At 47.1% G+C, this 22,215-nt stretch overlaps 5 protein-coding genes across 5 annotated transcripts; 2 read left to right on the plus strand and 3 right to left on the minus strand.

The window, feature by feature from the left end:
• Positions 1 to 812: 812 nt before the first annotated feature.
• On the minus strand, positions 813 to 4,501 carry N7446_012712 (uncharacterized protein; the record flags this gene model as incomplete). The annotated part of the gene is made up of 2 exons (XM_058521454.1): positions 813 to 828; positions 894 to 4,501. The coding sequence occupies 2 exons, from the start codon at positions 4,499 to 4,501 to the stop codon at positions 813 to 815; spliced, it is 3,624 nt and encodes a 1,207-aa protein (XP_058364931.1).
• Positions 4,502 to 9,412: 4,911 nt separating this feature from the next.
• Positions 9,413 to 9,640, minus strand: N7446_012713 (uncharacterized protein; the record flags this gene model as incomplete). Its single annotated transcript, XM_058521455.1, has 1 exon — positions 9,413 to 9,640. One exon carries the CDS (start codon positions 9,638 to 9,640, stop codon positions 9,413 to 9,415), a length of 228 nt encoding a protein of 75 aa, XP_058364932.1.
• A 669-nt stretch (positions 9,641 to 10,309) lies between these two features.
• Positions 10,310 to 11,975, minus strand: N7446_012714 (major facilitator superfamily domain-containing protein; the record flags this gene model as incomplete). The annotated part of the gene is made up of 3 exons (XM_058521456.1): positions 10,310 to 11,607; positions 11,699 to 11,826; positions 11,890 to 11,975. The coding sequence occupies 3 exons, from the start codon at positions 11,973 to 11,975 to the stop codon at positions 10,310 to 10,312; spliced, it is 1,512 nt and encodes a 503-aa protein (XP_058364933.1).
• A 2,322-nt stretch (positions 11,976 to 14,297) lies between these two features.
• N7446_012715 (cytochrome P450) lies at positions 14,298 to 15,973 on the plus strand (the record flags this gene model as incomplete). Its single annotated transcript, XM_058521457.1, has 3 exons — positions 14,298 to 14,609; positions 14,665 to 15,804; positions 15,866 to 15,973. The coding sequence occupies 3 exons, from the start codon at positions 14,298 to 14,300 to the stop codon at positions 15,971 to 15,973; spliced, it is 1,560 nt and encodes a 519-aa protein (XP_058364934.1).
• Positions 15,974 to 19,732: 3,759 nt separating this feature from the next.
• On the plus strand, positions 19,733 to 20,611 carry N7446_012716 (uncharacterized protein; the record flags this gene model as incomplete). Its single annotated transcript, XM_058521458.1, has 1 exon — positions 19,733 to 20,611. One exon carries the CDS (start codon positions 19,733 to 19,735, stop codon positions 20,609 to 20,611), a length of 879 nt encoding a protein of 292 aa, XP_058364935.1.
• Positions 20,612 to 22,215: the final 1,604 nt, after the last annotated feature.

Raw genomic sequence — 22,215 nt, forward strand, 5'->3', positions numbered from 1 at the left:
CGAAAAAACTGGTAAGTTTGCAATTGGGTCATTTACCGCGGTCGGAACTAGCCATTTATCGCATTCTTGCGCGCGCTCGGAGGTCTGAACAGCTTTAGCAATTTGGCGTGCTTTCGGCATTGGAAAGCGATGGTTCGGAGATTGAAAGTGTCGAAAGACCTCTCTCGGTCTAACGACGTGCTGGCATGTCTTACACACGAAGACTGGGTCTATCGAAGGTTGGTAAAAAAATTGGTTTTGCATAATGAAGATGTAGATATAAATCGTACAATAATGAATTGTATGAAATTTGACGAATGTCTAATGCTAACTTCGGGGTGAAATGATGTAAAAGGAAAGTGAGGTAATAGCTAGGAAGCTTCAAAACCCCCTGAATTAATTGCTACCCCTCCTAATCATTATAGACTAGCATTATCGAGGTTGTTCTATTCGTCTAGAGTGCTGTGGTAGCGTCTTAGGTGCTAATCGTTTACCGTAATGGTACACCCCAACAAAACATCTCTAATATTCAATCGCTATTTTCTCGATAACTAGTAGGCTGTACATTCTCCGAAGCAAATGGGAGATATTTCATATAGTCTATTATAACTTATAAAAATTTCAGATCGCTCGGAGTTCATTAGACCTCTGGACCCTGGCGAGGAAATTAACCTGAACTCAGGCGGGGCCCACTTTTTATGTACTATTATCTCCCATAGTGAAGGGTCCGCCAAGACCTGAACTCTGGCAGAGTTCACCACCCCCCGTGGGATAGGGGCCACCGGTACTGTTTTCGCTCCGCGGTAACTGCCACCCGCATTTTCGGTTCAAGCTCAAGGATGTTTGCCGCTAAGCGATCGCGTCGGTTGGCGATTGATTCTTCATCGGATGTGATCTCGTCTTCGGTGTCACACGCGGCCAACAGAACTTGTCGTCTGTGCCTCTTGCGGGGCCGGAGCATCCGTCCAGAATGTCGCAAGACCTCATATTCATCCAGGGCTTGGATCATTCGCATGCATAAGTCTTGCGCCACGGTGCCTTTAGCCTTGCGCTGGGCTTTCAACAACGACTCATCTCCAATTCTGATACCAAAGCGAAAGACAGTCTGCGGGGCTTTTCTCTTCCACGCTGGGGCATCGGGATTCTGGGAAAACTGATCGGCGATCTGTAACAATTTCTCATAGAATTCCCCTTCAGGCAGCCTAACCAGATCCATCTCCGGTTCCATGGCGTTCTCCATGTACTGAGATTCGCCAGACGAGCGGCCCCAGCCAGTCGTTGGATGGTGTTTGATATATTCGGCAGGGAAAGGGTCACCCCCTCGCGACACACCATACCATTGCCTGTAGTGTTCGTACAATCCGGCATTGAAGTTAGACCACCATACCTCCTGTCCTGTATCCTTAGACCTGCGCATAAATCCATTGCTATGTGGGTATGGAAGTAACCAGTGGCTTTGGAGGAATGAAGTCCTTAAGACTTTCTTCCACTCCCGCGCTCTATTCTTGCCCAGAATTTGGTGGAGAGCCTCGAAGCTTTGCTGGTATACCATACGATATGGCTTGTCCTTCCACCCCTTCCGATCAAAACGGCCATCTTTCCACTCCCATAGCCAAGCGAAGATAGTGTCCACGCTCTTTACCGCGATCCGACGCTGATCTAGAAGCTGTAACGGTTGGGCGCCCTCGATAAATACGCCGCTGATGCTGTCATAGCTAAGGGGAACCTCTCCTGCTAGAGCCCGAGAAGCATGGTCCGGGTGTAACAGTCGTTTGACCTGTAGAAACACGTCCTTACGAAACACACAAAGAGACAGTTGTCGTAGGAAGTCCGCGAGAAGATCGAGGCAAGGAGGAATGGAGCTAAATTCTTCCATCCAGCGGTGGGCCTGGTGCACCCGTAGGAAGTCTAGACGAACGTCTCGGATCTGCGCGTACCGTGCGTGGAACGCCGCCTGCATCGAAGGGCTGTTAAACATCATATATTGCGCGGACGGTTGTCGGAAGGTCATCGTATCCCAGTTGAGCTTATCCAGAAACCAGGCATATCCATATTTCTCCATGCTGCTTTGGAATCCGAGACCTTCACACCGGCGAAGGCCGTCCGTCCGCCGAGCATCAGGCTGGAACCAGACATCCCGCCAGCAGCCGGACACCCGCTGTAGAAGGCCACCCGCATAGGAAAATTGCAGGCAGCGCAGAAACATCATCATCACCCGAGTATGTTCCCACGTAACAAAATGGCGGTCATTGATGCTATAGACAGTCTCAAACCCCACGCAGAACTTGTTGATATTCCAGTGGAACCAGAAGAGGAGAGTGGAGGTAGGGAGGGAGTAAAAAGGCTCAACTTCAGACGAAATCCCTGGAAGTTGTGCCTGGTGAAGGTTGCGCTCTCGGAATTCCTGATCGATCATATAGAACAGACGGAGGGAGATGCGGTGCTCTTCGCGAAGACCAAATACTTTCATATAAGATCCTTGCAAGGCAGCGTGGCACCGCTGTTTCATGTTCAGATATGCCCGGATCAACGCGATTGGGTCATGGCTGAGACCGCCCCCGACATACTGCCAGGTCTTACGAAGCTGAGGATCTAGTGCCAAGGTTTCTAGGGCCGGATTAGAAAAGGGATAAGCATCCCCTGCCGCAAAGACCTCCTTAACACTGGAATAAAACTGCGTGTAGAGGAGACCGGCCTGCCGCTGCGGTGAGGATGGACGCGTTTCTAATGTGAGGCTGCCAGTATCGTGGAGCAGACTAATGGGATAAAACTGCTGCTTTGGACGTGAGGATCCAGGAGGATGCTGCTGCCCGATCCACTCGGTATACGACTCTAGGCAACATCGCCGCCAGAGGATGGTCTGTGGCACCACTGGGCTTGCACGGAGCTCCCCGTCCGAATGGAGCCTAGATGCGTGAAGTCCAACACCACCAACCCGTGAGGGCCCAGTAGGACAGGTCTCTTTCCCAATGTCGATGTAGAATTGATCGGAGAGATAAGACTCGTCGATCGTGTTACCCCAATGCTGGGCAAACTCCTGCATCATACCGTTCCACGTATTTGCTTTGGTCAATGTCTTTAGGTTTTTACCCTGGACCAGGATAGTCACGTCTAGGAAGTGCTGGAACCCAGCACGCTGAACAGTCTCTAAGATATTCGCCCATACAAGCGGGAGTGCATCTGGTGGTAGGAAATAAAATAGACGCTGCTCTCGAGCTACCGGATCCACTCGCCGGGAGCGCATCTCGACTCCCCGGGCCGTGGCATTGAACCGGCTGTGATCAAAGCTAGAAGGATAGTGCTGGACTAGAGATCCCTCGCAGTGCTGGTAGATCGCAGGCAGGAGGACTTGATCCATCCAGACCCGAAAGTCATCATCCCGGAGCCGGCTGGACTGCTGCTCCTCCCGGTATAGTCGCGGAAACAGAAAGTAGAGAGAAATATCTTCAAATCCAATCAACCGCCCGAAGGTATAATGCGGGATGTTATGTACTGGTTGTTGGACGTGGTGGGTGCGGCCATTGCTTCCAGTATGGTGTACACGAAGGGGATCAAGGTGGAGACTCGAGTGAAGATCAGAGACGGGCATCTGAGTTGGGTTCCACCGCACGCCAAGTTTCGCTACCGCGAGGCTCTCCGCAAACCCCACGATACTATCAATGTCAAAGGTGACCCCGGTCGGGCGTTCTCTTTGATGATCCACAGCGAGGCAAATATGGGCGGGAGGAGCGTCAGGCGTGACTGAACTAATCCCGGTATAAATCTCACGCTTTCGTTCTGCACTAGTCTGTCCTGCTAGGTTGTCCTCGCGTCTGGCAATGGTCGTATCGCTGAGAACATCCGGAAAGCCCCCGTCGACCTGAACCTGGTCTATATATTCTCCTAAGCTGATATGCTCGGCGTGCTTGAGTTCGTGCTCACTCTCCTGCTGCGTATGGCACTGGTAGCAGCAACCATGGTGTTGCTGGAGCTGATCAGCAAGTAGTCGGGCGAAGTCGCACATGACATTGGCCACGTTAGGTTCTAGTGTTTCCGGTTGTGCAGATGCCAAACGTTGTAGAGGCGGATCCACCTGCAACGAAGTCTCTGTGGTTTCTAACCTGGGGCTACGCTGATCAGGCCATGTTGGTTGGGTTTCCGGAGATATCGCCCGAAATGGCTCATCAGTTAGGTCAGTGGGCGGAGCTAACGGCCACTCATCGCTTGTAGGCGGGTTGTTATCTGTAGATAAGTCTAGTGGTCTAAGTCCTAGGCTGAGGGGCGGTAGGAGCTGCTCAATGTCCGTAGGAATCGTTAGTTCGCCGGGGGGAAAGTAGGTTGGCAAAGCTTCATCGACATAAACGGATGCTGGTATTGTAGTGGGATAATACCGGTCGAATTCTATCGCACGCTCCACAGCACGACCAGATTGTCGCTGGTTTCGCTGTGCTATGATCTTAGCCTCTTGTCTTTGCTCGGCGGATGCATACTTCCGAGGCCGCCCTCGTTTGCGCGTAGGGGCTCGAGGGGAGTCGGGCGCCATAATACTAAAGAAGAACTAGAGTAAGAGCGATGGTAAGCAGATATCGAGCTTACTAGAGTCGAGCCCCAAAATAAGGGGTCAATGACATAAGCATGGAGGGCGGTTCTGATCTATCGAGGCGGTTTATGATCCCTCATATAAATATTGCTTATGGTCCCAAATAGGCTTAGTTTTGAGGAAATAAATCAAAAAGGGTTTAGTTTTGAGGACAAAAACATGAAGCACGATTATGTAACCGTTTTCCCTTCAAAGCTCCAAAAATGGCCAACTTCGATGGGTTGTAACTCCGTGACCGTATAAGTTAAAAGAATTCTGATTGAAGAAATAAAGTGGACTAAGCCCACTGCTCCGTATTGGGGCTTTATTGAGTTAAAAAAGGGCTATGTGGTTGTTGGTCGACTTCCGTTTTCTGCTACTGGTAGGTGCCCCCGTGGGATAGGAGTCAGGCGAGGAAAAGAACCTGGAGTCAGGCGGGACCCACTTTTTATGTCCCATAGTGAAGGGAAAACCCTAACCTGGAGTCTGCCAGACTCCAGCAACCCCCGTGGGATAGGAAGCTTCAAAACCCCCTGAATTAATTGCTACCCCTCTTGATCATTATAGACTAGCATTATCGAGGTTGTTCTATTCGTCTAGAGTGCTGTGGTAGCGTCTTAGGTGCTAATCGTATACCGTAATGGTACACCCCAACAAAACATCTCTAATTTTCAATCGCTAATTTCTCAATAATTACTAGGCTGTGCATGCTCCGAAGCAAATGGGAGATATTTCACATAGTCTATTATAACTCATAAAAATTTTAGACCGATCGGAGTCTATTAGACCTTAGGAGTCAGGCGAGGAAAAGAACCTGGAGTCAGGCGGGACCCACTTTTTATGTCCCATAGTGAAGGGAAAACCCTAACCTGGAGTCTGCCAGACTCCAGCACCCCCGTGGGATAGAGAGAGTTGTATAAAACGCGAGAATGACGCGTGGGTGCGGCGCTCGCTTGGGTGCGGCGCTCGCTTGGGAAATACGTTATATCGTGTAATAATGAATTGCATGAAATTTGACGAATGTCGAATGCTAACTTTGGGGTGAAATAGTATAATGAAAAAGTTAGATAATAGCTACGGAGCTTTCAAAACCCCCTGAATTAATGGCTACCCCCCGGATCATTATAGACTGACATTATCGACGTTGTTCTATTCGTCTAGAGTGCTGTGGTAGCGTCTTAGGTACTAATCGTACACCGTAATGGTACACCCCAACAAAACATCTCTAATTTTCAATCGCTATTTTCTCAATAATTACTAGGCTGTGCGTGCTCCGAAGCGAATGGGAGATATTTCACATAGTCTATTATAACTCATAAAAATCTTAGACCGATCGGAGTTTATTAGACCTCTCCAGTCTAACGAGGAAAAGAACCTGCAGTCTAACGGGCCCCACTTTTTATGTCCCATAGTTAACGGAAAACCCTAACCTGCAGTCTAGTAGACTGCACCCACCCCCGTGGGATAGAAGGCAGGGCGAGCAAGAGCGATTAGACAATTTATTTATGGAACCCTTCGAATTTGGATGAATCCTCTTGACCCTAATTTGCCTCACACTAATCCATATAGTACAGGGCCAGCTTGGACTAGACTCTGGTTCCACATTGAGACACGTAATAGTCTAGGGAGCAACTTTATTGGTGGAAGGTCGCTAATTAGCGATCTAGATACTTCCCGGGAACATTCCTAGTCATACAGTATGCCAAGATATAGATTTCCCAGAAGGGGCATGCGTCTGATTGAACTAGTCAAGCCTAGGTTCATTAGTCCCGCTCTGAAGGTTAGACATACGTCTATTGGTGCAGACCAAACTGATTATGCTACAATAGAAATCGACCGGACACGTACTATTACGGCCGTTTCGTGAACAAGACCATGCGGTCTCTTTTCCTTTAATTCTCCGCTTTCTTTCTTCGGATTGTTGAAGCAATAATGGCAGTCGACGTTTCGCCTATTCAACAGAACCCAAATCCAGACCCAATAAAGGTCAGTTAGCTGTTAAACGATCAAGCGACGGCCATGCCGCAATACGCGCGACACTACTCAAAGGATCTGTCACAACGCACACAACATGCCAGTCACTTAGGAAAAAGCCCAAAACTAAGACCCACGATTCAAGTAAATAGCTGCCCCTCCAAAAGACCATATGTGCAAATGACAAGGCTATCCCTCGCCATTGCCGGACGGATAGGTGTCGAAAACGCCACTACAAGCGCACCTAGCCGGCTCACACGTCGTACAAAATACTCACAGGAGGAATGCTACTTCATCTAGCACCAGCGCGTCGTTCTTTGGAAAGAATGGCATACTGTCCTTACGAACTTCAACCACTAGTTTCCGAACCGTCAACGTCTTAGTGAGAACCGTTATCGCTATGGAGGAATTCAAGACAAATTCTATCGATTTATTAAACTAGAACGCTTGCCGGCTTACCGAGACCGCACCGCATCCAGTATAGGCAATTATTTCTCAAACGATTAGGATTTTATCAAATCCTATACCAAAGTGTGGTACTTGTGGATGGAATAAAATCCCGCTTTCAAGATAGATCTTATGATCGACCACGATAAGAGCATAAGGTGGCTGTTCGTTTTGATGACACCAGCTACCATGCCGGGTTAAAGAAACCTCGCCTAAGAAGGTCAGCCTTCTCATTGGCAATACCTCTTCTATCCATCTCGTGAAGCCTTGCGCATCAGCTCTTAGATATATCACGTTTAATAAGAGAAGATCGTGTTTATTATGCATTGAATCGAGGTTAGATCGCGCGATATTCGGGGGCCGCGGGTAGAGGACAGGGAGACGGCGCGGGTAGTGCTGCTAGAAAAGGTTCTAGGGGAGGTAGTTCGCAGACAAAAGTCGCAAACTTAGGAATCAGTCTGAAGTAACCTATCGTCCACTATTCGAAGATATCTTAAAAGATATTGTGGTGAGACATAAGCTATATAAGCCCTTATGACCAAATAAGAAATGATCTCGGGTTTTATTGTGATCCGGAGTGGACGACAACGTGAGCTTCCCTAAGTATATCAGTGGCAAAAGTGCTAACTTAGTCTTAAGCAAGAATTCTATATTTAATGGTGGTTACGATTAAGAATGAGGGTTGCACATTGCCACCGAGTAAAGATAGGTCTCTACTATCGAGAATTTGGGAGAGGGGATAGGCGCTTCTCTCGGCGCATTATAGTAGTGAGGGCTTTTCATAGATACTGCTCGGATATAATCTCCAATTATCCCCTATTTCTCTGAACATTACTCCTAGTCTTCATTATCGTACCTCTGATACCATTTCGCGTGAAAACCTTGGCGTATGTCTATTTATGCTACTTTTAAATCTGAAGTGGCATATTTGGCAATGGAACTGATGTTCGCGCTTCCTACGTTCTATTCATTCCTCTGACAGAATGCCACTAAGCTTGCCACTGGTGCTGTGAATCTTGCCAGGTAATTGCAAATCAGGGATACGGGATATGAAATCTAAGATTGTCAATAAAATCCAGGCGGAAGCTAAAGGGTTGCCTACCCGTCAACTTGTCTAGGCTGGAAGACTCGATCTATGTCAGCAACGAAGCCAGCTAGAGTATCTATATATCCACGGATCTACTCTTCAAAGGTGCTAAGGCGCGACTAAACTGTTTGGCGTCGGTAGTTCGTAGCATAACAAACACAGCGTTTCTTAGGTCTTCTAACATTAGCGAGGAATGAAACACATAGTTCTAATTAGGTAAACATACCAACATCCTCAAATTCTTCTAGATCCATGTATTCCAATTCTGATAGCCACCAATTTGGCTCCACGTAGGTTAGAACCACACCGGAGTTGTTAAGCGTCATCTATTCTTTTAAGAGGTCTATACACGTTTGACTGTCTAGCTTTTAAAATATAATTTTGTAAAACGGGTCTATAGAAGTGGTGTCGCTCGTTCGAAGACACAAGAGCACCTCGGTGACGGTGGCAGAGTCACTCTCCGGAAGTCGGCCAATCCATGACTAGTCTAACGTGAACCTTTTACTAGGTAGTTTGTTTCCACAGTATACTTCTTGGCCCTTACATATAGGAGTGTTGTTATATCCGAAGCTAAGAAGTTGGATATCTAGAGCAGATATAGTCTAACCTAATATAGTCGGTGATCCTATACTCGTTTCGCCTTCGATACCCTTTTCGGAGGATGTTTCAACCCACTTTTTGTTGTCGAGCTAATAAGTTAGTAAAATTGGTTCTTCTGACATAGGATAAAGGAAAGCATGTTCCTAAGATAAAGCTGGCTGTGTTTCAATGTAGTTGGACTGTGGGATCTGAACATAGGATTGCCCTATCAAACGCTCTGGATTTTGGCAATCAGCACAATTTAATTCCTCGTGGATGGCTTAAGCAACATTAAATCTCCTTCCGGTATCCAGCTACCGGAAGGAGATTTAATACAGCGAGCACGACCGGTGCGAGTGCGGCGCGCAGGAGACAGTTGCCCATGTGTTGTTAGAATGTCCAAGGCTCCGTGAGCTGAGGACAGAATTGAGGAAGAAAGTCGGGGACGCGTTTGACAGTGTATCGAGCCTGCTGGGGGCTCAAACGAAGGTGACAAAGGTAAACCAGACACCGTCTCGAGGGCGAAGACGGTTCAGGCCGTACTGGATTTAGCCGACAGCGGTTTCGCAGTCGCGCGGCAATTGGCCACGATAGGCCGTGACGAGGCTCTAAGTTAGTGTCAGGAAGTGGACCATTCTATATGTACATACTCGGATATATAGTTGTTGTATACTGCATATCGCTTCGGCGAGGGGCCAGTGTAAATGAATACTACTACTACTACTACTACTTCCCTGTACTGTACGTACCAGTCGCCGCTTTTCCTGAACCGGTTGAACAATGAGACGCTAAAACTCAGCAGGGCCTCTCTTTCCGCCTGTATTCGGCTCAAGTACACGGTCAACCTCACCAATCAAGAAGACTTTCTCTTCGCCGTCGCCGTCGCCAATGTGGTTATCTGGGGTTTTGCAGAGAACGCTATCGGTGTGATCGTCGGCAATGTCGCTACACTGCGTCCACTGTTCTGCAGTCTTTTCGAACGAACGATCCGCAGCAAAGGATACAACAGCAGCCATTCTCGCCGGACTGGTCCTTCGAGATTCGCCGCCTCATACAAATTATCTGGGCAGGGAAAAAGTGCCAACAAACACTTTCACCACATCGGTGGTTGAGCGAGGGGTTCATGACAAGAGCAGGGATAGCTACAGCCAGCTGAGCGACGGGGACAGCCAGAAACAAATTATTCCAAACGACAGCCACGGAAATACTGATATCATGGTCAGTCGGCAAGTAAACATCACGCACGAGTAGCGTTGAATGCTGGTGCGTACTGAACTAAAAATTGTACATAATCGAAATAATACGTCTCTTCTTTTCTTTTGTATTATGAGATTTCACTTACGATTTATGACGGATCTCCAGATACCAGCATGGCTGCTCCTATCAGTAATGTATAGCTGGTAGAGTCTATATATAGAATGGATGACATTTGGGTGTATCTCATTTATCGCTAGATGCCGTGTGCTGAATTAAGGTTAAGGATCATCCCGGGTACTTCGTCATAATCTAAGATGGTCTTATTCTACACTAGTACAGATGCGAATGGGAGGAGATAGAACTATCCAAGGCAGCTCATGAGAGCCTAACAGAATATTAAAAGGAGCTCGAAATGAGGTTCACTAGCATCGTGAGCAGCGCAGATACTTCAATCATATGCCTGCCGTGAACAATCTACTTTTCGTTTTCTATGATCTCCAGCGGAACCTGGGATGCCGCCATTCCAGATCCTCTATCTGCCGGCCCGTCATCCCGTCAAGAACCCGGTCAACATCCTGTTTGTCTCGTCTCTTATTGTCCCAAACTGACCAGAACCACAGACAGCCTGACGTTAGGAGCGTTGTTGCCCCCGTGGCTAGGTTGAGGCCATTGCCGATATAATAATTGGGTGCGTCGAATGGCAGGAAGGACCAGGTCGCGACCAAACCGCCGATATTACCCAGCATCACTACAGTTCCGATTGCTGACGCACGTGCCGTGTCCGAGATGACGTTGGCTGCCGAATGGGCATTGCAAAGGACACCAACGGGGAATGATCCGAAAGCAATCAAGAACGTGGCGCCGTAACGAACACGGGGGTCGGTACTTGCCAGAAACATGATATACCCAGCCATCATGAGTGGAGGGGTAAGAACAAAGAAGAGGAGTCGGCGATTGAAGCGCGAGCTCAGGTAGGGGATTAAGAGTGTGGAGAAAGCGCCGATAATGTAGGGCGGCACGGTGTAGAGTTGCTGGGAGATAATGCTGTGGTTTGGATAGATGGTCTTCACAATAGTGGGCGCAAAGAAGGCCAAGCCCTGCACTGTCACATTCACAAGAAGCATGATCCAAGACGTCGCCAATATGACGGGGTTGAAGATCCCGCGCATGGTCTTCTTCGTGTCTAGCTTGTCCAGGACCTCGGTGACGCCCGCATACTCTGACTCAGAGCGGATTCGCGCAATGGCTAGATCTTTCTCCTCCTGCGTCAACCATCGGGCTGTCTCGGGTCGATCTGTGAGGGTTAGGAACGCGAAAATAGCAACTCCGATAGTTATAATGCCTTCAATGGCAAAGATCATACGCCAATCTTTCAGGCTGCCGAAGGAAGGAAGTTTCAGAATGCCAGAAGCAAGTAGGCCACCGAAGGCACCAGCTAGAGGGGCCATCACCATATACATGGAGATCCGAAAGGCAAGTTCCCTTCTCCGATACCATCGCGACAAATAGTATGAGATGCCCGGGAGTAATCCTGCCTCAAAGGCACCTAGGAGGAAGCGCACTCCTGCGGCACTTGATAAGTCGTGGACAAATGCCGTGCACAATGAGCATATTCCAAAACCCAAGGTCAGGGCAGGAATGACCCAACCCGGACCAAGCCATTTGCAGGCGATATTGGAAGGGATCTCGAAGATAATATAGGAAATATAGAACACAGAGAGCAAGGTGTTATAGTCATGGCCTGTTAACCCTAGGTCTTCTTCGAGCCCGGCCAATTTCGCATTCCCTGTAACATGCAAATCATTAGCGTCACCCATCCATTGTCCGAAAAGAATTGGGTCTGCGTCAAACATGGCGACTAATACAGAGTGTCTTACCAATGTTTGCTCGATCAATAAAACAGAAGAGGTACATAAGGGATGCGACAGGGACGATGTAGAGATCAATCTTCAATCGCAGCCGGGACTCAGCAGCAGGGTCTAACCCCACTGTGGGTTGGACGGATCTGAACATACAAAACCTTGAGTTAGCCAAGGTGTCATCTAAGATATAGGGACACGGATCATACCGATCAGTTGCATTAGGATCATAATCTTCCGTAATGCCGGTACTGTCATCCTCGGCATGCTGGGGACCAAACTTTTCCTCAGACATGGCGAGAAAATTATTGGCTGTAGAGATTGGTGAGCAACAAAAAAAGGCCAATAATAAGTTAATAAAGAAAGAAACCCGGGGGGGGGGGGGTGACAATTTGAGCCGATGGATACAGCCCGCTTTGGAGACTGAATCATCATGCGCAGCAAGTCTCCGCTTTATGTAGTCATAGATGCGTAGTCGAACTCAGGCCATCAACTCTAGCTCAGGATTAGTTCATGCGGGGAAGGCGATAACCCCAGAGGCTCTCTTCGAGCAACCAACTACGACAACTGTAAAGAATTAGGCATAGCCTCGCGAATTAACCAGTGAAACGATCTAGAATCCCTAGTCTTGGGTGGCGGAGAGCGGAAGAGCTTGGCATTGTGGTTGTTTAGTGTGAAAAGAATAGGGTTCGGCAACAGAGACGCTTTATAAGTGCCGGGGTAGTGATATGGGGACGGAGTGCCCACCAATGTGAGGATGGAGATTTCCCCATGATTCGAGTAGTCTGACCCCGGATGCGGGGAATTCTTGCTTCTTGGCTTCTTGGATTTCTTTTCTTAATTCCCTTCGTTAAGGACTGGTTATGGCTCTTGCTATGGGGCGGATTATGTTGTCTTGACTAAATCGATACATACTTACTTGGGACCGCATGAGGACAGGGCGTCGCAGAGCCAAACTGAGTTCATGATATTATGATATTCTAGCGATATGCACAGACCTGGATCGCCGAGAGTATTGCAAAATCTTGCAGTCAGAAATAAAAAGATGCCGCCGCCGGTCGGCAGGAAAGTATTGTTAAGTCTCCTATGGCATGAGTATATGAACATTTCTCCCCACCTTAGTCTTATTTGCCTGTTCCATTCAATAGGTTAAACTTAATAGATCACTTACAAATTACCAATTCATGTTGTGTTTATCACGGAGGTCTCGTAGTCTACAACAGTGTACGCGGCGGCATAGGGAATCAAAGAACAAATACAAGCCAAAAGGCAATTGAAACAGCGATATACGAAAACAAACGTTTCTCAAAGTAAGAGCCTCTGTGGTCGAAGATTATCTGGATGCCAACCAGAAGCTACCCGAACTTGCATGTGGTAAAAGAAGTCTTGAAGTAGTTCTCCGTAAATTCTTTTGAATCCGTACGCAACCCATGTCACCACAAGGGCCGGTAGGACTGCCCCTTGGAGAGTGGGCCATGAGTTCTTTCCGGGACAGAAAAGATGCAAGGTGTATTAAAGGACAACCAGGACGGCCAGCTGAGGAAATCAAGAGCCTCCAACTTAGCAGGGTCTTGCCCAAGGCGTTGGAATAGGTAGATTTGTATAAGATACATCTATCCGTTCAAATGTAGCCACTTGGAGGACAAGTGTCTTCAAAGAATCTATGGTAAATTAACATATCACTTATGTATTCCACCAGATGGAGATTCTTAGGTGAATTAACATGACTTTGAAACCTCAGCTATCAGTCGCCCTAGCAGTGCCTTCGAATATCTTCCGTTGGACGATTGACCTCTAGGTTTGTCTGAACAAGTTTTTTGAAGTCGGCAGTCGAGGGTACTGACATTTGCCGTGACCCAATATGATGGGTGTACTTTCCATATAGCGATTGAGGAAGCATAAGACACTGCATGCTCTTGGGTCGATATGCGAGAAGTAGCTGGTGACGCATGACTTTGGAAGGCACGTTTCTTGAGATAATATGACGAGATATAGGGTATTATTGAGCCGATCCCTGCCAATCAGAGTGGAACACGAAGTGCTTTCATCCAATTAAGCGCCGGAAGCACTGATTGCCAACGCATGGTTCCCACTTGTCCGCTATTTTATGCTAGGAACTCGGTAAATTTGCATTCGCCTATATGCCGAAAGCTGCTTCTTCGCTTACCTATTTTTATATATATATATATATATATTTTTTTTCCCTAGTTTTGGTTGTCTTCTCCAGATCTCTGGGGTAAGTGGAGACTACTGTCATTGCCATGGACTGGTGCCTTTGACACTTCAACGGCAGAGCATCAGGATCCCAACAATGGGCCTTTGTGGGGTTGTGCTGTGCGGGGTTCTCCATTATTTTTGTCCCTTGATATTATTATCTAACAATACTCCGTAGCTGTAGCGATAAATCATCCACTGAGCCCTTGCGGGGTAACATTGACACCAAGTGTGTCGGATGTTATCGACCCTTCACAACTGCCGACCCTGCTGGTTACAGTTTGGCATGACATGTAACCCTGCTCTCCTTGAGATGAGGAATGATACGGGATGGAATCAGATAAATATTGGGTGCTCTTCCCACCGTATCAACCTCTCGTAAGGCAGCGAGGTATATCCCATCATGACTCTTCTTGCCGAGATCTTCTCGCGCGCGTCGCCTGAGCATGCGCTGTATATCCTCCCCTTTATTTCGCTAGTTTATCTCGGCCACTTGTACATTCACAACGGTTTAAGTCGCTACCCCGGCCCCTTTCTGGCCAAGTTTACGGACCTCTGGCGGTTCATTGATGTATGGGGCCGGCAGCCTCATGAGACGCATATCGCGCTACATCGGAAGCATGGCGACGTTGTACGCATTGGACCAAACACACTGTCTTTCAGCAACCCGGCTGCAACCAAGGTCATTTATGGGTTGAACAAGGGTTTCACCAAGGTGAGTGTCACCGGGTAGTTAAGACGTTAACACGGAAGGTCTGACGATACTGCAGTCCGAGTTCTATCCCGTTCAGATGACTGTTTCCAAAGGCGACCCGTTACCGTCCTTGTTCTCGACCCTGGATGACAAGTTCCATGCGGAGCTCCGACGCTCGGTTAACCATGCGTTCTCGATGAGCTCCCTGGTGCAGTACGAGCCCATGGTGGACGAGACCACACTGCTCTTCCTTGACCAGACCGATCGCCTCTTCGCTAGTGGTAGTAAGGTCTGTGACTTTGCACGCTGGCTACAATTTTTCGCATTCGATGTTATCGGCAGCATTACCTACAGCAAGCGCCATGGCTTTATCGAGAAAAATGAGGACATTGATGGTATTGTAAAATCCCTCGCTCGCATTTTCAACTATGCCGGGCCTATCGGCCAGATGCCATGGTTGGATAAAGTCTTCTGGAAGAACCCAATCTTCGACGTAATGCAAAAGTGGGGGTTGTTGGACAATTCCCACCCAGTTGCCATCTTTGCACGGCAACGGATGATGGAGCGCATGTCATCCAAGGCTGCGCTCGACCCAAGTTCACGCAGCGATCTTCTTACCAAATTCATGAAAGCAGGCGAGTTGCGCCCCAACTTCATGACAGAGAAACGAGTCCTCACCATGGCCGTCTCCATGGCCTTTGCCGGGTCCGAAACAACCGCCATCAGTCTTGCAGCCGTATTCTACTATCTCCTGAAGACGCCCGAGCACATGCGACGAGTGCGGGAGGAGCTAGACGAGGCGATCCGGAATGGTACAATCGAGAACCGTGCAAGCGGGCTCGTCTCATGGACAGAATCTCAGAAGCTTCCATTCCTCGACGCCTGCATAAAAGAGGCGTTTCGTATCTTCCCCGCTGCTGGTCTCCCCCTGGAGCGTGTTACTCCTCCATCCGGTGCGGACATCGCCGGCCAGTTTATCCCAGGCGGCACAATCGTCGGCTGTAGTCCATGGGTGATCCATCGTCGTGAGGACATTTTCGGGTCAGATGTCGACACGTACAACCCTGATAGATGGCTAAATGCCTCAGAGGAGAAGTTAAAAGTCATGAACGGAATGATGCTCCAGTTTGGTGCTGGTTCCAGGACATGCATTGGAAAAAACATTTCCTTGATGGAAATTTATAAACTAGTTCCAAGTTTTCTAAGAAGATTTTATGTATGTATTACTCCTACAATGTGACGGTGACAAAGAACCATGCTAATATCTGAATGCACAGGTGCGATTAGCCTACACCGACCAGGAATGGAGACTGTGGAATGCCTGGTTTGTGCGGCAATATAATTTCAACACTGTATTTACCCCGAGGAAGATTGAGGTACAGTAGTCACTCTATCCTAGCAGAATACATCAATCATAAAGCCTAAATTTCTCCTTGTCTGAATGAAACCGTCTGTCGTTGTACTGTAAAACTGGCCTTCGCTAACTTATATCGGAAGAAGACCAGCCGAGATGACGCATATCTACTCAGGCTACTTTCTTTCGTTCGCTTGTTATCTGTATGTATGTAACATTTATTTTAAATCTTGCACAAATTCATGGTTGCTGAGGCGTAGGTTCAGATAGGAAGCTAGTAGATGCTGAAAGCCTGAGTGGGCGTCCATCAAACGACGGCTGGCCGCGGAACTCGACTCTGCATAGCCAAGTGATGGTAATGGAGAACAAATTGCAGGGGGAAGAGGACCTATTTATAGGTTTATCGGCTCCTGTAGCACGCGGGCTCTACTAGAGAGCAAACGTTGAACACGATGTCTATCCTAAGTGAGGCCTGTTGCAACCCATGCCTTTATTCTACCGCAACTATTAGCAGCGAAATTCGTGGTGCGATCTTAGATGCTTATCGAGAAAACATGCTAAAGTCATGTTGAAAATGAGTCAAAGTGAGTCGGTTAAGAAACGTTGGGTCACTGTTGAATCTACGGTCTTAATATTGAGGCAATGAAGCTGTTTATTCTTTGATTTTACCAAGAGCGCTTACATCTTCATCTAAGGAACATGGAAATTTGCTGGCCTCGCTCGAATGTTGATTGTCTGAGTTGTGTGTGGTTCTGTCCGTCGAGGCTGCAAGAAGCGTCATGCTGCGGTCGCGCGGGCGCGGGTACTTAACCCGTCAACCCGTTGAAGCTTGGCCGTCCTTGTTGACGAGGAGTCAGCTTTTGATCCTGTGATCATGGTTGAGATAGATACCTTGTTTTTACGATTTCCTTTTTCAGTCCTCTAGATTTTACTCTATTTACTTTTGGGATTTCTGAGCTCTCACACGAATGTGGAAAATGCGTTGTGATTGAATATATATCTCTAGTAAGCCACTAATATGAGGCACAATCACCAACCATCAACACCACGAGACTAATCACTAGCACCATTATTAAACGGAGTGCTAACAGAGTGCTAAGATTGAAAAGCTGACTACGTGATTGACTTTTATGGTGAAAATGAGACTGAGTACCTAGCCACCGATGTCTTCTAGTCTATAAAAGCCTCTAAGAATTAGTGGACATGCTATTGCCTAGATACTCGACTTTCCCCTGCAATCAAGATAGATGCCCCTAACAGAACGCTAGACTAGGAAAAAGAAGGAGAATAATAGCCTAGTGCATTGCTAATCGTTTCTGAAAAAGAGAATTCGTAGGAGGCTTCTAATCATATCCCTCCACTGGTAAGTAAGGCGGCTTAGCCTCTAATGCTCTTGCTAACTATCGTAGCTCTCTCCCTCGCAATAGGAAGCAGAAATAAGACATACCTTAGCGACCGAGCCCTTTTAACCTATTTTAACGATGCTAGTAGACCTCGAACGCGAGGATCCTAAGTTAGCCTTTCTAGTAGGTCGAATTGTCGGACTCTATCGACGCCTATAGGAGTCGTGCGTGTCTAAACATATTAATAGCTAGAAGCTAGAGCAGAGCAATTAGATCTTAAAGGAGGCTAGCAGATACCTAACTAAAGAGAGGGACGGACTTTAGCTTCGCCACGACAAGCAGCTGTCTCGGCTGCGCTTCTTTAAGTAGGCACTAGAATTATCTCGGGGTCGATTGACTAGGATCCTCGATAACTAGGATCACCCTTGTAGACTCAATCTACTAGGGCTTTTAGATAACGTAAGAGAAGAGTGAAGCATTGATGTTTATATCTATCCTATGTCTTACTTTAATAACTTAGAGATAATACGATAGAGCCGCGATTAAAAGAGAATTACCGTATAGAAGCATTCTATATTTAGCACGTATTTATAGTAAGAAGGGCATAAATAGCCGTCGCGGAATACGGTAGAGGCTCTATACTAGGCAATAGGGTTATACGGAAGCTAATGGCTATTTCACTAATCCTATGTCGGGTGACTATGTCTAGTAACTACCTACCTACGTACACGACATAGATTCCCTAGGGCCGTTTTAACCTAGGAAAGTTAGAAGATTCCTAGGTTATACTTACCTAATACTTCTCTACTTCTAACGTTAACGATCTATCTCTTAACTGTACCGTTGCCTAATAGGCCTTATATAGGCTAAGTCCTTTTAAGGGTATTAAGGAGCGATACTAAATAGAGCGCCGAACTAACCTATACCGAAGTATAGGTCTATTCGTAGTGTTATTAAGTTATAATCAAGTTATACGAGTCACTAAAGGTTCTAAATAGTAGACATAAGTAACAATATATAATTAAACACGAAGAACTAGACTAGATATATAAATAAGTGTCCTTATATATCCTAAGTCCTTCCTAAGTAGAATAGTAGAAAGTAGAATAGTAGATATAGCTTAGTAAGATCTACTTATCGACTATTAACCCTTCTACAACTTATATAATCACGTGGTGGTGGTCTTATTAGTTATTACGGTATTCAATAAGACGGCGAGTGGAAGGCCGAAAGTGGCCTATCAGTAAGTTGCGGCCCTATAATCGATTGGTGCCTGGTAGGTCCGTAACAGCGGGGCCCACTTTTTATGTCCCATAGTTAAGACAAAGCCCTAACCTGAACTCTGGCAGAGTTCACCCACCCCCGTGGGATAGGGGATATTTCAAATGGTCTATTATAACTGACCAAAATTTGAGAGCTATCAGAGGTCATTTGAACTCTGAACCCTAGCGAGGAAATTTACCTGAACCCTTGCGGGACCCACTTTTTATGTACCATTATCTCCCATAGTGAAGGGACTGCCAAGACCTGAACTCTAGTAGAGTTCACCCACCCCAGTGGGATAGGAGATATTTCATATAGTCTATTATAACTCATAAAGATTTTAGATCGATCGGAGTTCATTAGACCTCAGTAGTCTAACGAGGAAAAGAACCTAGAGTCTAACGGGCCCCACTTTTTATGTCCCATAGTTAACGGAAAGCCCTACCCTGGAGTCTAGTAGACTCCAGCAACCCCCGTGGGATAGGGTTAAAAGCCTAACGCGAAAAGAGCTATAGCACAAAATCCAACTGCTGCTCCCTCTTGTCGCATGCTCATTCCAAGCGGCACACGGCAACTTGTTTAAATACAGCTCGCAAAGATCAAACTACAATGTCTGTCGCTTCGGCATGCCTTGTGAGCTATTAGACGCATCCTAAGTAGGACGAGCACGGCATCATTCACCTCGCCCGTAACTATGCTTGGGTCAATCCATGGAGCCACTTAACGCTGCATCCGCTCAAATCACGAAATCTCCTGGATTCCGACCGTATCGAAATAGTTGTCTCTTCTGTACTACTTTACCAACTATGGTTGCCGGGTCGGTGTAGGTCTTCGAAAGCACAGCTAGAGGTCATTTTACATTTGGCTTCTTCGATCTTATAGGCAAGAGATGTTTAGGTGTTTGTGGAAGCCGCTGTAGATCCCTTCGGATTTCGATACAAGCGCAAGTATAAGGAGATGCATGATGAGTCAACAAAGCTACCGAGGGGACTTAACCGCGGGATAACTAAATTACTGGCAAACTATAGAATGACGTTGATCACTAATCTCAATATATAGGCCTCGGTCCAGCCGGAAAACGCTCTGTGCAGCTCCAGGTTGAGCCAAAAACATTCTAAATAGGCTGTGCCCTTCCCAAGGGATCGAGCGAAACAATTTCATCTTTTCTATTTTACAAAGTCATCATGCCGTTCAACAGTATCTTACCCCCTCGGGACAGGCCTCAAAAAACTCGAGGCCTTGCATTGGAGAGGCTCATCTTGAACCATCTTTCCTTAAGCTCGTGGTTGCTCATCGGCTGCCTCTTTCAGTCACTCATTCTCGCCTTGACACCATCAGCATATGCACAAATCCCCATGGTGGGTGCATTCGCCATTCTTGGAGTTCGCTTGATCAAGGCAGTCCTCATCACCTATGGTAGTATAAAGAATCCATACCGTGAAGGAGTCGTCCCGCAGAAATACGCTGCCCAGATACCTAACGCAGATGGGGAATTTTCAGATGTACCTGCGTCGGAGCGAGTTGTCTGTTTCCACCTTGGATCGAAATTCCACCACCCAGCTGGGATTTTTGCCACTGATTCTCGGGCGATGGGGAACCACTTGTCAAAGATGATATCCGAGCTTGACGATAACATGGGCAGTAATGGCTTCCTAGGGGGGAGTCACTGGCAATCCTACGACGAGCGAGGCGCACTGGAGAACAACTTTATCGCCTACTGGCGTTCCATCGGGGATGTGCACAGGTTCGCGTACGGCGAGAAGCATCGGAAAGCTTGGGACTGGTTTAACTCCCTATCAAAGGAGCGGTCGGATTTTCTTGGTATTAATCACGAAATCTTCTCTTCCGAGCCTGGGCAGTGGGAGGCGATCTATGGTAATTTTCAGCCATCTCTCCTTGGTGCAACCACCTACCTGAAGAAGGGTGACAAAATGATCGGCGGAACTGTGGAAGATAAATGGATCAGTCCTCTGGTAGATGCCAGGAGGGGAAAATTCAGAACCAGTGCCGGAAGATTGGGGTGGCAGCCAGATGTGTTGGAAAACAAATATAACCGCACATAGTTAATTTAGTGGATGGAAGCACTCGATCATGACAAGCGGCGACGCCAAACTGTCAACTTCTTTTTAAGGTCAATGTCAAGTTCAAGGTAGATATTCGCCAGTGACTGACTTTCCGTGACAGTCCATAAACAAGGCATTGAAACTAGATGACCGCTAGGAATCCGCTTCAACTCCGATAAGTCGCAAGGGGGGCCGGGGAACGGGGTTTACGACACTAGATACTATTATCGAGGTGGATTGTGAATCTTGTGTTGCATACTCTTTAAGAGGCAGATCTAAAGCATATTAGAAGTATTTGAAGCATCAAATACTAAGACAGATACTGACAAATGTATTGTACATTTAGGAATGAGAGATCCTTAATCGTAAGGCCAAGTCCAGCAACCAATGCAGAGAGTGGAGTCTTAAAAGAAATTCAGACTCGCATACGAACAAAGAGTGGCAAGGGTACGCATCGATGGTGGCCGCTGCATATAACAAAGACCTATCAAGCAGAATCCCCCCGAATAAGGTCGAGAGCGAGAAGAGAATTGGCAAAGTCTAATCTGGTTAGTCTAGCGCAAATTGACAATGATACTGTGAATGATATTGATATAAAGATTATAGATCTCCAAGACTCTGTAGACGACCATAGAAGGACTGCCCAGAAGCAACTTAAGATACAGGAAAACGCAGTCAAGCAGAAGTTGTCCGATAAGGAAAAAGAATGCCTTCAGTTATTTCGTCCTTACCTCTAGCACCAAAGGTGCTACATACGAGTGGTATAAGGATCATGTGGGAAGCTCGAGAGGAAGGTACATGTGAATGGTTCCTTGACCATAACAATTTCAAGAGCTGATTGAACTTCCATTTGTTTGTTGAGATTGCCAAGTGGAATTCAATGATGGGGTCAACCTCCCAAATGAACCCTCCTTTTGCTTGTCCTCGTCAAATAGCTTGCTTCAGAGAGTTGGGAAGTCATCACTGAAACAAAATCATTAGAGATGTCCAATGTATGAAGATGCTCTTGTGCCATATCGTTCTGGTTCCCGAGTTGCGGGACGAATAATTTACAGCGGAGCATTAACAAGCACAATTCTTGAAGGCTCTGAACTCTTTTTCCAGACAAGCTGCACGTACTGGTGGAGTGGAGTGCAGCTGTTGCTTGTTTCTGGCTGCGTGATTGCAATGGTTGAGTAATGACCGCGCTTTGGTTGTTCCTTAGCGTCTGCTATTGGCCGCGGTTCATCTTGAAGAAGTTGTCGCTTTTTATTGACCCGCTGGCGTGATTGAGTCATTTCCTACTGAGTTTCCGGGTCGTTAGTGAAAGCATATAACATGTCTGCCATAAATGCCATAGCCAAACGATTAAAAAATATCGCCCACTTCTCTGGATTGCTCTAACTTAGGGCGAAGCCATCCAATGGTTGTGAGTAAAGCAATGCATGGAATACAACCTCATAAGGTAGGGGTGGTAACTAAGATCTTGTTTCTTCCTCCAAGACCCCGAGGGTGCAGCCGACTATAGTTTGATTAGTGATAGACGCGAGCCGAGGAACCTTGTTCGCCTCGGCCTTGGTTCATATCCCTTTCAGGAGAGGAATCTATTTTAATACACAAAGGAA

The sequence above is a fragment of the Penicillium canescens genome (genome assembly GCF_028828765.1).
Source record: "Penicillium canescens strain IBT 15451 chromosome Unknown utg000011l_segment0_segment0, whole genome shotgun sequence".
Taxonomy (NCBI): Eukaryota; Fungi; Ascomycota; class Eurotiomycetes; order Eurotiales; family Aspergillaceae; genus Penicillium; species Penicillium canescens.